The 14,501-nt window shown below is 34.6% G+C and overlaps 1 protein-coding gene across 1 annotated transcript in view; it reads right to left on the reverse strand.

The window, feature by feature from the left end:
* The window catches only part of LOC111704373 (pollen-specific leucine-rich repeat extensin-like protein 1), a gene marked incomplete at its 5' end in the record, with an annotated part of 21,103 nt that extends 8,129 nt beyond the window's left edge, over positions 1-12,974 (reverse strand). The window contains 10 exon segments of the mRNA XM_023476601.1: positions 3,190-3,297; positions 5,332-5,400; positions 5,614-5,703; positions 6,054-6,126; positions 6,726-6,890; positions 7,758-7,854; positions 8,071-8,118; positions 8,846-8,951; positions 10,327-10,421; positions 11,586-12,974. Of these exon segments, the coding sequence (XP_023332369.1) occupies positions 3,190-3,297; positions 5,332-5,400; positions 5,614-5,703; positions 6,054-6,126; positions 6,726-6,890; positions 7,758-7,854; positions 8,071-8,118; positions 8,846-8,951; positions 10,327-10,421; positions 11,586-12,965 (2,231 nt within the window).
* Positions 12,975-14,501: the final 1,527 nt, after the last annotated feature.

Genomic DNA, 14,501 nt, shown 5'->3' on the forward strand with positions numbered 1-14,501 from the left:
CCAAATTTTTTGTGGGACATCTAGGGACCCCAGGGAAGGTTTATGAATGATCAAAATTTTAAATATTTGTCTCCATCAAAATTCGATCTTCATTAAATTTTTTAAAATTTTGAAAATCCACGAAATTTTTTGTGAAAATCCGCGAATTATTTTTGTTTTGTTTTACGATGTAAACAAAAAGAAAATATCCACAATTAATTTAGAAGATGGGCGCGAAGCGCCCTCTAAGGCTAGTATTTTAAAAACACTTGGAGATGTGGTTAAAAAACGAATAAAAAGAATTTAAAAATAACCGTGAAAAATACGATTTCAAGGGAATTCTAATGCTAATATTAGAGCAAAGGGGTAAATCATTTATTAATAATTTAATAAATTGGTGCTATATTTTAACAATTTGGATTGTGGATTGAGGATTGAGGATTGTGGATTGTGAATTGAGGATTGTGGATTGAGGATTGTGGATTGAGGATTGTGGATTGAGGATTGTGGATTGAGGATTGAGGATTGAGGATTGTGGATTAAGGATTGTGGATTGAGGATTGTGGATTCAGGATTGTGGATTGAGGATTGTGGATTGAGGATTGTGGATTGAGGATTGTGGATTAAGGATTGTGGATTGAGGATTGTGGATTGAGGATTGAGGATTGTGGATTGTGGGTTGAGGATTGAGGATTGTGGATTGTGGATTGTGGATTGTGGATTAAGGATTGTGGATTGAGGATTGTGGATTGAGGATTGAGGAATGTGAATGTGGATTGAGGATTGTGGATTGAGGATTGTGGATTGAGGATTGTGGATTAAGGATTGTGGATTGAGGATTGTGGATTGAGGATTGTAAATGTGAATGGAGGATTTTGTTTGGATTGAAGGAATAGATAAATGAAGGACGGTTTGTTTCCAATAGAACCCCGGAGAACAAGAACCAAATCTTAGAAAGAAATATTAATCTGAGATATTGGCATTGAACCCTGGCATTCTCATCTATACAAGGAGACCTGGCATACCCTTTAAAGAGAGTGGTCTTCTTAAAAAGAGGTTATCACTTGATGATCTATATCAGTTACTGCACTTGATACAAATTCCACAGATTGGATAGATAAAGACGACATTTGAATCAGTTCAAACTGCCGTTCATGAACGTTCATGAACAATTGTAGATCTAAAATTGCGAATTTACTCAACACAATTTTGCGGCATTATTTATTTCTAAATGAAAACTGCAAGCAAGCTCTTTATACACATCCTTCACAGGATCTTAATCTGTTGTATTCTACAAATGTGTATTTATAGATCCTTATCTCTATGGGTTGATTGATCTTTATTGTTTCTGGTAGATGTGGTAGATGTAATATTATCACGGACCATCGCACTATTTCTCTCTCAGACATATCTTTACACAATCAGAGGTTCCACATACACTTTTAGAACAAATCATAACAATATCTATCTTTTTATATATAGTTATATATAAACTATATATTAATCTAGGTTTGTTTGTTTGTTTGTATGTCCTATCCTAATTCAAATTTTGATTGGAACACTCGGGAGAAGAACGGGAATGTTCTTAGCTTTGTTTTGAGATTCGAAGTTGAGTGGATCTACTTTTATATGGGAAAATAGCTGAAATCGTAATTTACGACCAAACGCGGGTAAATGGCGGGACTAACAATGAGTAGCCTGGGCAACACTGGGTTCCAAGTCTATTATAAATGTATACGAAGTTGTCTATACTCGGTAAATGAAAAGTAACTTTAGGGTTGTCGGGTTAGTAAAAAGTTATCCAGTGTCTTGAAACAAAATATTTTCATATTTTTAAAAACGGAAAAGTAGCCTTTGGCCTTTTTTACAGCCTTTATCCAACCATGTGAATATATAGAATTTGGTTAGGAGGTTTTTTTCCAGAGACTGGATTTTGGATAGTCGAGATTTGACGTCCTCGAGCTTATCACCGAGGATAGCCCACAGATTTTTGACTCGAAGCTGGTCAAGGATGAATTGTCTATTCTTGTACCATTGGTCCTAAAGTGATTTTTTTTTTCTTGAAGCAGCCTGAGCGTTCTCAGGACAGTGACGACAAATTCAGTCCTGCTGAAAGATTAGCTGAGACATGTCTGGAACAGGTTCAAGGTTAAATTTGCAACCTCTGAATGCACTTTTTAAATATTTTAAAAACATTTTTCTCCGGGATGTTAGTGCAGAAATATTCCTGGTCAGTATCGCTTTCATATAGGACTATGTGTATTGTGGATGTCTGATAATTCCAGAGAAGATCATGCCTTACACATTATAGAGCATATATGGTGCATATCAGAATAAGAAAATAGGGGGGGGGGGTCCCAGGATAAAAATCCCCCTGCACCCTCCCCCCCACAAGATAATTTAGGCAGAGGAAAGGGATAATTAACGTCAATTTTCTTAATTCAAGTAAAACTAAGATAAAGGAATTGAGTTTTTGCTACAAACTCTAACTGATTCCCCCCTATAGCAACCCGATGTCGTAGACCTTTAATATTTCAAATAATGAATTCTGTTAGATCAAATAGTCTAAGTTTGAAATATCACTGGTTTACACCATCTGGTAGTAAAGATATAGAGATTAGAAAAAGTGAGTTTGTGACAAAAACTCATTCCTTTCCAAAAGCATATTTTCATTATTTAGATTCCTTGCTCCTTCCGACGTCATAGTTTTACATTTGAATAGTCTGCTGCAGAATAGTTTTTTCTTCAAAAAGGATTAAACATTTTTTTCATTAGAAATCTCAAATGAGAACGGATTTAAGGTTCTATAAATGGTAACATCTCATATTCAACCTTGAATATCAGGTTTCTCAGTATCCAGATACAAGCTTAGGAATAAGAAGTTGTAACAATTTGAATTTGATTTTATGTTAAAATCCAGTGTCCCGCGAGACATGACAATTAAACAGAAACTGAATGGCTGTCTTCTATGTTTGAAATAATGTGTGTCAACATAATTATCTAGGTATCATAATTGAACCGATAATCACAAATTATCCTATTTCTGGCATTTCCAAAATGTGGTCTGCCTTTTAGATAGAAAAATTTTTGTTGAGATTTCATTTCCGTTTGAATGTGGTACAAAGTTTTTTTTTAATTCTTGCAAGGTAGAAAAAAACTTACATATAATCGGGAGAGGGGGGACTGTCTAGCCTTAAATCCTTAATTTACCTAAAGACCTTGTTAGGGTTAGACTCCGGAGATATATTTGAGCAGCTTGAACCCCGGGAGAGGTTTGGAGTAGCAACTAGGCTTCTACCAGATAGATAGGATCCACTTCTAGAATATACAGATAAATAGGATTCACTTCTAAATACACAAATAAATAGGATTCACTTCTACAATATACAAATAAATAGGATCCACTTCTACAATATACAGATCGATAGGATCCACTTCTACAATATACAAATAAATAGGTTTCACTTCTGCAATATACAGATAGATAGGATCCACCTCTACAATATACAGATAGATAGGATTCACTTCTACAATATACAGATAGATTCACTTCTACAATATACAGATAGATAGGATTCACTTCTACAATATACAGATAGATCCACTTCTACAATATACAGGTAGATAGGATCCACTTCTACAATATACAGATAGATAGGATCCACTTCTACATTATACAGATAGATAGGATCCACTTCTACAATATACAGATAGATAGGATTCACTTCTGCAATATACAGATATATATGATCCACTTCTGCAATATACAGATAGATAGGATCCACCTCTACAATATACAGATAGATAGGATCCACTTCTACAATATACAGATAGATAGGATTCACTTCTACAATATACAGATATATATGATCCACTTCTGCAATATACAGATATATATGATCCACTTCTACAATATACAGTTAGATAGGATCCACTTCTACAATATACAGATAAATAGGATCCACTTCTTCAATATACAGATAGATAGGATTCACTTCTACAATATACAGATAGATAGGATCCACTTCTTCAATATACAGATAGATATGATTCACTTCTACAATATACGGATAGATAGGATCCACTTCTACAATATACAGATAGATAGGATCCACTTTTACAATATACAGATAGATCCACTTCTACAATATACAGATAGATAGGATTCACTTCTACATTATACAGATAGATAGGATCCACTTCTACAATATATAGAATACAGATGGATAGAAATCACTTCTACGATATGCAGATATGAGTACTCGCTGCAAACTTTAGTTTTGAAATTCCATTGTCTGTGCAACCTGATCTTTTAAAAGATGAGTTTTTATAGCAGAAAGTTGACGTATCAAAGGTATACGACATCAGGTTGCAAAGATGAAAACCAGGGTATTTTTTTTACCATTATTGCGTCAATAAGTCATGTTGGAAAAAATCTTTAAACACTGACTTAGTCCTTTAAGCTGCTAAGCGAATTGTTAAGGATTCAAATAAGTTTTTAAACATTCTGGGCTACACTGCTCTATCAAGTTCTAATTATGATTTTCTTTTTTATATTTACATAGATGCAAAACAGCCTTTATTGATCCTTATTTTTTCATTAAACCCCGCTTATTTTTTTTTAATGTTTTCATGAATCACAAATGTTCTCTTTACTTTTTAAAAATAAAGAACCCTAAATTATAAAACCAGAATTGGTAAATTGGACAATATTAATTGCTTTATTCATTTTGTTAAAGGTTAAACAGTATTGTTCATCCAACAAAATGGCGATAAACAAACAAACCATCTTGACAATGATGAAAAAGATTGTATACAGAAAGAAATACTAAATTTAAAAGATGCCCCTTGAATCCACATCAATTCATCTTTATCAGACCATTCTTATTAGGTTTAAGATATATAATTAGTAATTAATGCTGTAGAGAATCTAATTCTATAGAGAAGAGGTAGAATAATTGAATTATTAATGTTTGTCTATTGGATAATGGAACGCGGCGGTATTTGACGGAAAGTATAGGTTGAACCCCCCCAAATCCGCGCAACTATAATCCATGAGGGTGAAAGTTGCCTAACCTATGAGGATGGATTAAGTATTTAACGAATGAGGGTGAAAGTTATCTAACCTATGAGGATGGATTAAGTATTTAACGAATGAGGGTGAAAGTTATCTAACCTATTAGAATGGATTAAGTATTTAACGAATGAGGGTTAAATGCACTACACCTACGAAGGAAGAGTCCAACTAACCTATGAGACACATAAAACTAACCTATGAGACACATAAAACCTCATTTTATTTCAAAACTAACCTATGAGACACATAAAACCTCATTTTATTTCAAAACTAACCTTTGAGTACCAGAAAGGGATGATCCTGCAGAATTTAATGCACTTGTTTCGCAATCCACATTCTCTACACTGAAATGAAAATTTGCATTTAACCTTGAATTCTAATATCAGAATAAATGAACAATAAAAAAACCTAAAATTCAACTTAGAATTTGGCAATCATAGTTTTCCTTACTTTTTTTATAATTCCATCTGAATTTCTTTGTGAAATAATAATTTTTTATATCTTTTCCTTTTTTTAAAGTATAAATAATATTATCTAATGTATTTATTATAATTTACCTTGAACCTAAAGAATTAATGCTTGTATTACTTCTGGACTTGTAAACATCTCCCTTGTTAACAATCTTCTTACCATTTACAGAAAATGTTCTGAAATTTTAGTAATTTTTATTTTTATTTTAAAATTTTTGGTTATAAAATAATTTAAGAAAAAATATATTTTCCTTAAAGATTTACATAAAATTAAACATTTCTACGTATTTTCTTTTGATAATTCAAACATAAAGGGAATGGTGGTAATTTTACAAGACAATATCAATACACGAATAACATTTTAATGTAATAATCTTTTAGAAAAATTAAGAAAATTTTTAGTTTAAACGTGATAAAATACATTTATGCAAATTATATAAGTTTAAAAGAATATAGTTTTATTTTTATGACAGTCAAATCATCAAAATAACTTTTAAAAAATCAAAAGTGAGATTTGTCTTAAATACCTTAGGCGATATAATTGAGCAGGGGCAATATTGTCAGGTAGACTGCTTCCCCTGGTTCTTGTATGCGGCACATCTATACATGTATATTGTCAGGTAGACTGCTTCCCCTGGTTCTTGTATGCGGCACATCTATACATGTATTCAAATATAGGGGTAATATTGTCAGGTAAACTGCTTCCCCTGGTTCTTGTGTGCGGCACATCTATACATGTATTCAAATATAGGGGTAATATTGTCAGGTAGACTGCTTCCCCTGGTTCTTGTATGCGGCACATCTATACATGTATTCAAATAAAGGGGTAATATTGTCAGGTAGACTGCTTCCCCTGGTTCTTGTATGCGGCACATCTATACATGTATACATTCAAATATAAACCGCTTCGTACCTGGTTCAGATGGCAAAGGAATTTTGTCTTTGCCGCAAACTCAAATTTTCTAATCTTTATAACTTCGCAACCATAGGGTGTGAAATTTTGATAATTCAAACTTTGACTATTTGATCTAACAAAAATCATAGTTTGAAATATTTAAGATCTACGACATCAGGTTGCCAAGATATATGGATTAGAAAATCAGAGTTAGTTTCAAAGACTCAGTATAATATAGTACACAATATTTGCAAACATAGACCATGCTTTCCTAGTTCACCTAGAATATTATACCAGTACTTACTGAGAAATGAAGGTCTGGACGGACTCCTGGACTCCTGCTGTAGATTAGTCTCCAGGGGCAGAGGTCCACTGAAGGATGCGCACCTTACCAGAGGTTTATCAGCACTGGGTTGAAGATATATTGGAGCACCATCTACCGGAGAGTTTTCAAAAAACGAGTAAATATCTGAATTAAAAAAACGTTATATTTTAAAAATTTGTTTTAATAACTTTATGATCAATATGGTCGAATGTCACGAAACCTAAAGATGTTCCGAATGTAAACTATACATTTTCTACATCATGGTAAACTGTTAAAAAAAATCCCAAAAAAACATGGAAATTTGAAGATGACTTTAAAATCGTACTTTATTTCTCATATGTATGTATGATAAATGACCTAATGTGTTTTAAAAAGTGTGTAAAGCAAATGATCAATGTTTGTATAAAAAAATGACGTTTATATTTGTAAAATTTTAAATTATTTTCTGAAATTGAATTCTGAGGTTTGTAATTTTGTGTTGAGTATCGTTCATCTTCGAACATGCTTAATTTAAAAATCCAATGATGACACTTTTAAATTTGAGAAATAAAGCTTTAAAGGGGGTTAAATTAATCAGTAGCCGAATTTATAGAATTTGAGCCGCGGCTTAAATCGAAGCCTGAACTTAAATAATGTTGGTTCCACTTAAAATTGTATTAACTTTTTAAAGATTTTAGCCGGCGCTCAATTGAAACCGGTTTTGGGGGGATTTGAGACGCGGCTTAAATTCATTAAATTTGGACACTGTTTGACTATACATATATAAGATAGGGATCATGACTTGATTCACAAAACAAAAGTTCTGACTTTTGGAGAAAGGAAATGAGTTTTTGCAACAAACTATAAATTATAATCCCTATATCTGTTCAACGCCATGCTGTAGATTTTTGATATTTCAAACTATGAATTCTGTAGCCTAAGTTTGAAATATCAAATGTTTGCACTATCGGGTTTCAAAGAAATAGGAATAACCAATTTGAGTTTCTCATTTTCCCTTTTATATTATTCTACCTGAAGCTCTACTCTGTCTTCTGGAGGAATCACTATCTGAAGGTAGTTCAACTAGGAACTGTGGAGCTGCGGGGCTCAGTACAGGGGTAGATATATGCTAGATAAAAAATCTATTTCAGAACTTTTGTGAATCAGTAATGGCAACTTTCAGACGAAGCTTTACTGAAAATTACGTTTAAAATCATTTAATATCAGGGTTTTATCTATCCTACATTACTTGGGACTGATACAAGTACATATCAGGGTTTTATCTATCCTACTTTACCTGGGACTGATACAAGTACATATCAGGGTTTTATCTATCCTACATTACCTGGGACTGATACAAGTACATATCAAACTGATCTGCAAACTCAGCACCCTGCATAATTAAACCAAACTAAATATCGTCAAGGTCAATAATTTCTTTTAACCCTATTATTACTAACTTTAACGACAATGTACCACACCCGGATATCCGGCAAATAATAGAAAGTGATTTTATATTTTTTTTCTTTTTTTAAGAAACAGAATTACATTTTAAAAATATTTCTAGATTTATACTTTTAAGTGTTGAATTGAAGTTTAGTTATATAAAAGAAAAATTAAACAATTAATAATATTTTATGACATTTGTTTGTTTTCTGATTTATATTTCCTTGTTAATTATATAGAATTACAGTGAGACCTAGAAAATAGTGGAAATCTTCTCGTTTTCTTTTTTTAAAAGGCTCTTTGTTACATGCATTTGTTTAAAGATACATTTGTTGCCATATTTGCAACAATTTTACGACATTTTTAAAGAAAATTAAACTGAAAGAAATAGGCGACATTTATTCCAGGGTTTTCTGGACCTCACTATGATAGTACAGGGGCAGGAAGTCCCATATAATATTGGATTGTGTTTATAGCTTTAAATTGCGATTTCCGCGGGACTAATCAGAAAATCTAAAATGAACGAATCAGTTAAAAAAAATTGTATACTGCTAATATAAAGATTTGCATGCAGTGCAGAAAATACTAGGTTTTGCGAGCATTATGTGCGTATTTTGGCTTTGTAAGCTTGGAGATAATCCAATATCATATGGGACACTCTGTATTATACATACACTGAACGGATGAAGATTGTGTTGGTTTGAGGATGAATGATAAGGTTGGAACCCCTGCTCCATGATGGACCTGGAGTCAGCAACTTGCAGGGGTTGGGACGCTTCTCTAAAGTAAACAGAAATCAAGAAATCCAACTTTTCTCAGGAGTTTTTGCAACAAATTGGCAAACTGACATTCAGTGGAAAGGAATTGAGTCTTTGCAACAAACTCTAATTTTCTAATAGTTGAGAAAGTAACTATTTTTCCTGGAAGATAATTTGACGCACATTATGCACATTCACATTTTGCACATTAGTAATTAGAAATTTTTCCTAAAATAGTTGATCAATAACCCCCCCCCCCCCTTTTCTTTGTTCTAGAAACAGAGACTGTCATGTAAGCGGTGAAGAAAAAGGAAATATCCGATATGACATTTTCGTGTCATGTACCCATTAAAAATAGATATATGTATAATTAATTACATTACATCGTTTACTACAAGGATCTAAGAGAAAATGGATTGTGTATTGAATAACCTTTAGACACTCCCTTTAATATTTATAGTTCAATATATATCTTGGCGAATAAAGTGAGTGCGAACTGAATAGTTTTTACCAGAAAAAGATGTTGTCCTTGATTTCTTCACTTCCTTGGCCAAATATAAATAGTTAAAGCGGGTGGGGGGAGGATTCTTTGGAGGAAGGGGAAGGAAGCAAAGCGGAGCTAGGGGGAGAAAGGGGGAACAAGCGGGAGCAAGGGGAGAAAGGTGAAGAAAGGGAGGGGGGCAAGGAGAGCAAGGGGGAGAAAAGGGGAGCAAGGGGGAGCAAGTTGGAAAAACTGGGAGCAAGGGGAGAAAGGTGAAGAAAGGGAGGGGGAAAGAGCAAGGGGGAGAAAGGTTGAGATAGTGAGAGCAAGGGGGAGCAAGGTGGAAAAAGTGGGAGCAAGGGGACAGGTGAAGAAAGGGAGGGGGGCAAGGAGAGCAAGAGGGAGAAAAGGGGAGCAAGGGGGAGAAAGAAGGAGAAAGGGGGAGCATGAGAGAAAAGGGAGAAAGGGGGAAAGGGGGGGCACGGGGAGAAGGGGGAGCACAGAGGGAGCAAGGGGGATCAAGAAGAAGCAGAGAAGGGGTTAAGGGGGAAAAGGGAGCAAGTGGGAACAAAGGGACCAAGGGGAAGAAAGATTTAGCGAGGGAGAGGAAGGGATCGAGACAATGGTATTGGAGGGGCGTATTCTATTATTTATCTATTGTACATAAAGTTATAGTTCATTGTTTGTATTTCTGTTTTTTTTATCCGCAACCAATCTGAAAACGAAGATATCCCAGAGAAACCTAATAGATATAATTGATGATATTATTTATAAATCCGTATTACGTCAAAAGAACTCCCGCCAATCAGAGTGCCGTATACTGGTCAGGTTTATGAGTTGAAATTCAAAATTTTGCATTAAGAAAATAAAAGAGAAGCAACTGTTCTAACCAAGAAATAATATTTTAAAATGCTACCCATGAGAAGAAGATGTCTTTCTAGCACTCGCTATGCTCGCGACTCCTTGTTTTCTGGGATAGGACGGGGTTTCTCCTCCATCGTTGATATGAACCTAGATAAACCTATGAATATTTCATGTTACACTTTTACGAGATTATTTATTGTAAATTTTAAACTTTTAAAATGTCATGTTGTCGATTAGATAAAAAAGTATTTTTCTTTCTGTTGGATCATGAATGTTTAAAAGAACAGCACAAAGAATGTTTTAATATTGAATCTACTGCATATTCTGAATATGTTAGTGTTCCCACGGCAAACTAAACAGAAGGATAAAGAAAAATTAAATTATTGGTTAAAGTTTGTGACCTCGTAGTTCCTCTAGATTTTATTTTACGACAAATAAATAAAAGAAAATTTATCCGGGTACATATTAGAAATTTTAAACATTTTTGTTCTTGTCAATAGCTCTTCAATAAGTGAAGTAATGAATAGAAATAAAAGAGATTTTTACATCAAATGCTAAAAACTTCAAAGTTTCTTTGACAAAAAATGTGCAATACTAAATTCTTTTTTCTCCAAGGAAACGACAATGTTAAATGTTGCTGATAAATATTATGAGTTTTATACTCCACCGGAATAATGAATGTTAACCTGAGGTACTCCATCGGAATAATGAAAGTTTACCTGAGGTACTCCACCGGAATAATGAATGTTTACCTGCGGTACTCCACTGGAATAAAGAATGTTAACCTGCGGCAATCCACCGGAATAATGAATGTTAACCTGAGGTACTCCACCGGAATAATGAATGTTTACCTGAGGTACTCCACCGGAATAATGAATGTTTACCTGAGGTACTCCACTGGAATAATGAATATTAACCTAAGGTACTCCACCGGAATAATGAATGTTTAAAGGATACTCACTGGAATAATGAATGTTAACCTCTGCGGTAATCCACCGGAATATTGAATGCTAACCTGAGGCACTCCACCGGAATAATGAATATTTACCTGAGGTACTCCATGGAATAATGAACGTTAACCTAAGGTACTCCACCGGAATAGTGAATGTTTACCTGAGGTACTCCATCGGAATAATGAATGTTAACCTGCGGTAATCCACCGGAATAATGAATGTTTACCTGAGGTACTCCACCGGAATAATAAATGCTAACCTGAGGTACTCCACCAGAATAATGAATGTTTACCTGAGGTACTCCACCGGAATAATGAATGTTTACCTGAGGTACTCCACCGGAATAATGAATGTTTACCTGAGGTACTCCACCGGAATGAAGTGGACTAAATGGACAAGGAGGCCTAGCTGGTGACGAAGGCGGAGTGTGCGGGGTCGAGGTCGATATAATATTCTCAAGAGGAGGATGGGAGGAGGACGGATTATTTCCTCCTTGAGATCGCGAACTACTGAATTGACTAGGTTCAAGTTTTTCTACTCTTGGTTTGTAGTGTTGTAGGGTTGTAGTGTGACCCCTGGAATATTGTTGTACTGAAGTTTGATTCCTTGGACTGGTTGGGTTTGAATTCTGACCTCTATTGCCGGTTGGGTTTGTAGATTGGCCTCTAGGACTAGATGGGGTAGAAGCTTGATTTCTATCACTGAGTGGTTTAGAATTTTGAACTCTAGGACTGTGAGGGGATGTTATTTGACCTCTTAGGCTTGTTGGGTTCGTAGTCTGACCTGCAGGACATGTCAGGATTGTATTTTTACCTTTAGGACCAGTTGGCTCAATAGTTTGGTCTCTATGGCTAGTTGGGTTGGTAGTATTTGGGTTTGCAGTTTGACCTCTAAGACTTGATGGATCTGTAGTCTTTCTCATAGAACTTGTTGGATCGGGTTTTTGACGACCAGGATTGTTTGGGTTTGCAGTTTGGCCAATATGGCTGAATGTGTTCGTAATCTGACCCCTAGGACAAGCGGGGTTTTTGGCTTGACCTCTAGGACTATCTTGATTGGTAGATTGACCTTTAGGACTAGCTGGATTGGTAGTCTGACCTCTAGGACTAGCTAGATTGGTATCTTCACCTCTAGGACTAGTAGGATTGGTAGTTTGACTTCTAGGACTAGCTAGATTGGTAGTTTGACCTTTCGGACTATCTGTATTGGTATTTTGACTTCTAGGACTAGCTGGACTGGTAGTTTGACCTCTAGGATTGGTAGTTTGACCTCTAGGACTATCTGTATTGGTAGTTTGACCTCTAGGACTATCTGTATTGGTAGTTTGACGTCTAGGACTATCTGTATTGGTAGTTTGACCTCTAGGACTAGCTAGATTGGTAGTTTGACCTCTAGGAATTGCTGGGGTAGAAGTTCGGCCTATGAACGGATTTGTTCCTTGAGCTCTAGGACTGTTTGTATGAGATCTAGGACTAGTTTCATTTACATGTATACTTCTAGGGCTGGTATAGGTTGCATCATAAGTTCTAGAAGTGGTTGGAGTAGAGCTCTGATCGCTGTTGTGCCTGGAGCCAAGTAGGCTAGTGCTATGAGAGTCAGGACCAGAAATAGGAGTTGCAGGTCGACTAGTTTCTTTAGATGAGGTTTGGGGAGTCGAGTTTAAAGGTGTTAATGCTGATTTAAAGCTGCTAGGTCGGGATACTGGTTTAGTGCAACTTGGATCAGGAGAAGAAATCATTCTCAACCTAGAAAAAAGCAGAATTGAAAAAAACAGTGTTTGATATTTTTTAAGTTCTGTTTGGAATTTTTTTTGTGTTGTATAGAATGATCTATAATAAACTACATGTAAGCGAAAATATTTCAAATTCTGTGAATTACTTCCAAAACTAAGGATTTTTTTCAAAATTGTGTGTGATACATCAGCACATTCTCTTCTAGAGCATACAAATCTAATTCTGGGATATTTAGAAAGTAGATACTTTAATCCACTATCAGAATCACAGAGTAGTAAATAAATAGAGTTCTATTAATTCCAAAAATTGCCATTTAGTTCAACAAAAAGAACTTAATGGATTGTCAAGAGCTGAAAGCTTTAGAATGGTGGATATCGAGATCAATGCTTAATCTCCAGATTATATAATGCTTGTTCTCCTCAGTTTATTAATTTCCAGATTAATAAACTGATCGGGATTAAGGATATCCAATTCCAAAGGGATCAGCTCAGGAAACATAATGTATGGTTTTGATGTACTGCGTATAATATATGAAAATTTATATAAAAATTTGACTCTTTTTCAAAATATTCATACCGAGGGAAACTCTTATTATTCCTCTATGTATTCACCGCTCTGATGTTAAAATTTCTAATGTAAAAGTTTGAAAGGAACTGCAGGAAATAGAACTGTCTTCTTACTTCTAACTATTTTATACAATTAAGCATTTTGTTAAATCCCTCCAATATACAGAGTGCTCCATAAACATAAGAATTTAGACACCGTATTTTGATATAAATCATTATCAAATGCTTAGAGTGAATCCAAAATAAGGCGTGTACAGCTTAAGAGCTTTTCAAGTTGGGTTTTATCTTTGTTGTACTAATTATGTTTAACTCTTTTCTGTTTTCTTTGACAGTTTAACAAATAAACATTTGTACACCAAACAAAAAGGCATTTTTTTATATTGCACATTTAACGCTGGCTCAAGTGCCCGGCGTTGGCCGTAACATTTCTTTTCTTAAAGAAAAATTGGTCCCGCCGTTTGCCCAGCTATAGCTAACAATTAGGCTATAGATGTAAATAGCCCCAATCCTAAGCAAACAAAAATTCAGAAAATTTTGTATAATAAATACCGCTGTCCCGTTTTATACTCACTATATGTATATTGTACACTGTACAGCTATCATAAAGAGTAAAATGAAACCCGTCTGTAGGACTTCTTTCCATCAGAAACCTCTCCAAGTATTTTATAAATGTTACAAATAGGAAAATGTTACATGAAGATATATCATTGATAAACGGCAAAATAAGAAATCACAATATTTCTACATTAATCATAAAAATATTAAACAAAGGTGACTTTTATTCAGCTTTATATTCGCCAGTCATTATATCTGTAAAACCTAGAAATACATTTTTAAATCAGAGATCTTAATTCCATAAAAATATTTTAAGGTTTTAATAAACATGTTTCAATTCTTCATTCTTACATAACAGCACATTTTGGAGTTTATGGTTTGTGCATTCCAAGTCAGATAAAAGGCCAATTTTCCTGGCTA

This window comes from Eurytemora carolleeae, unplaced genomic scaffold, assembly GCF_000591075.1.
Source record: "Eurytemora carolleeae unplaced genomic scaffold, Eaff_2.0 scaffold131, whole genome shotgun sequence".
Taxonomy (NCBI): domain Eukaryota; kingdom Metazoa; phylum Arthropoda; class Copepoda; order Calanoida; family Temoridae; genus Eurytemora; species Eurytemora carolleeae.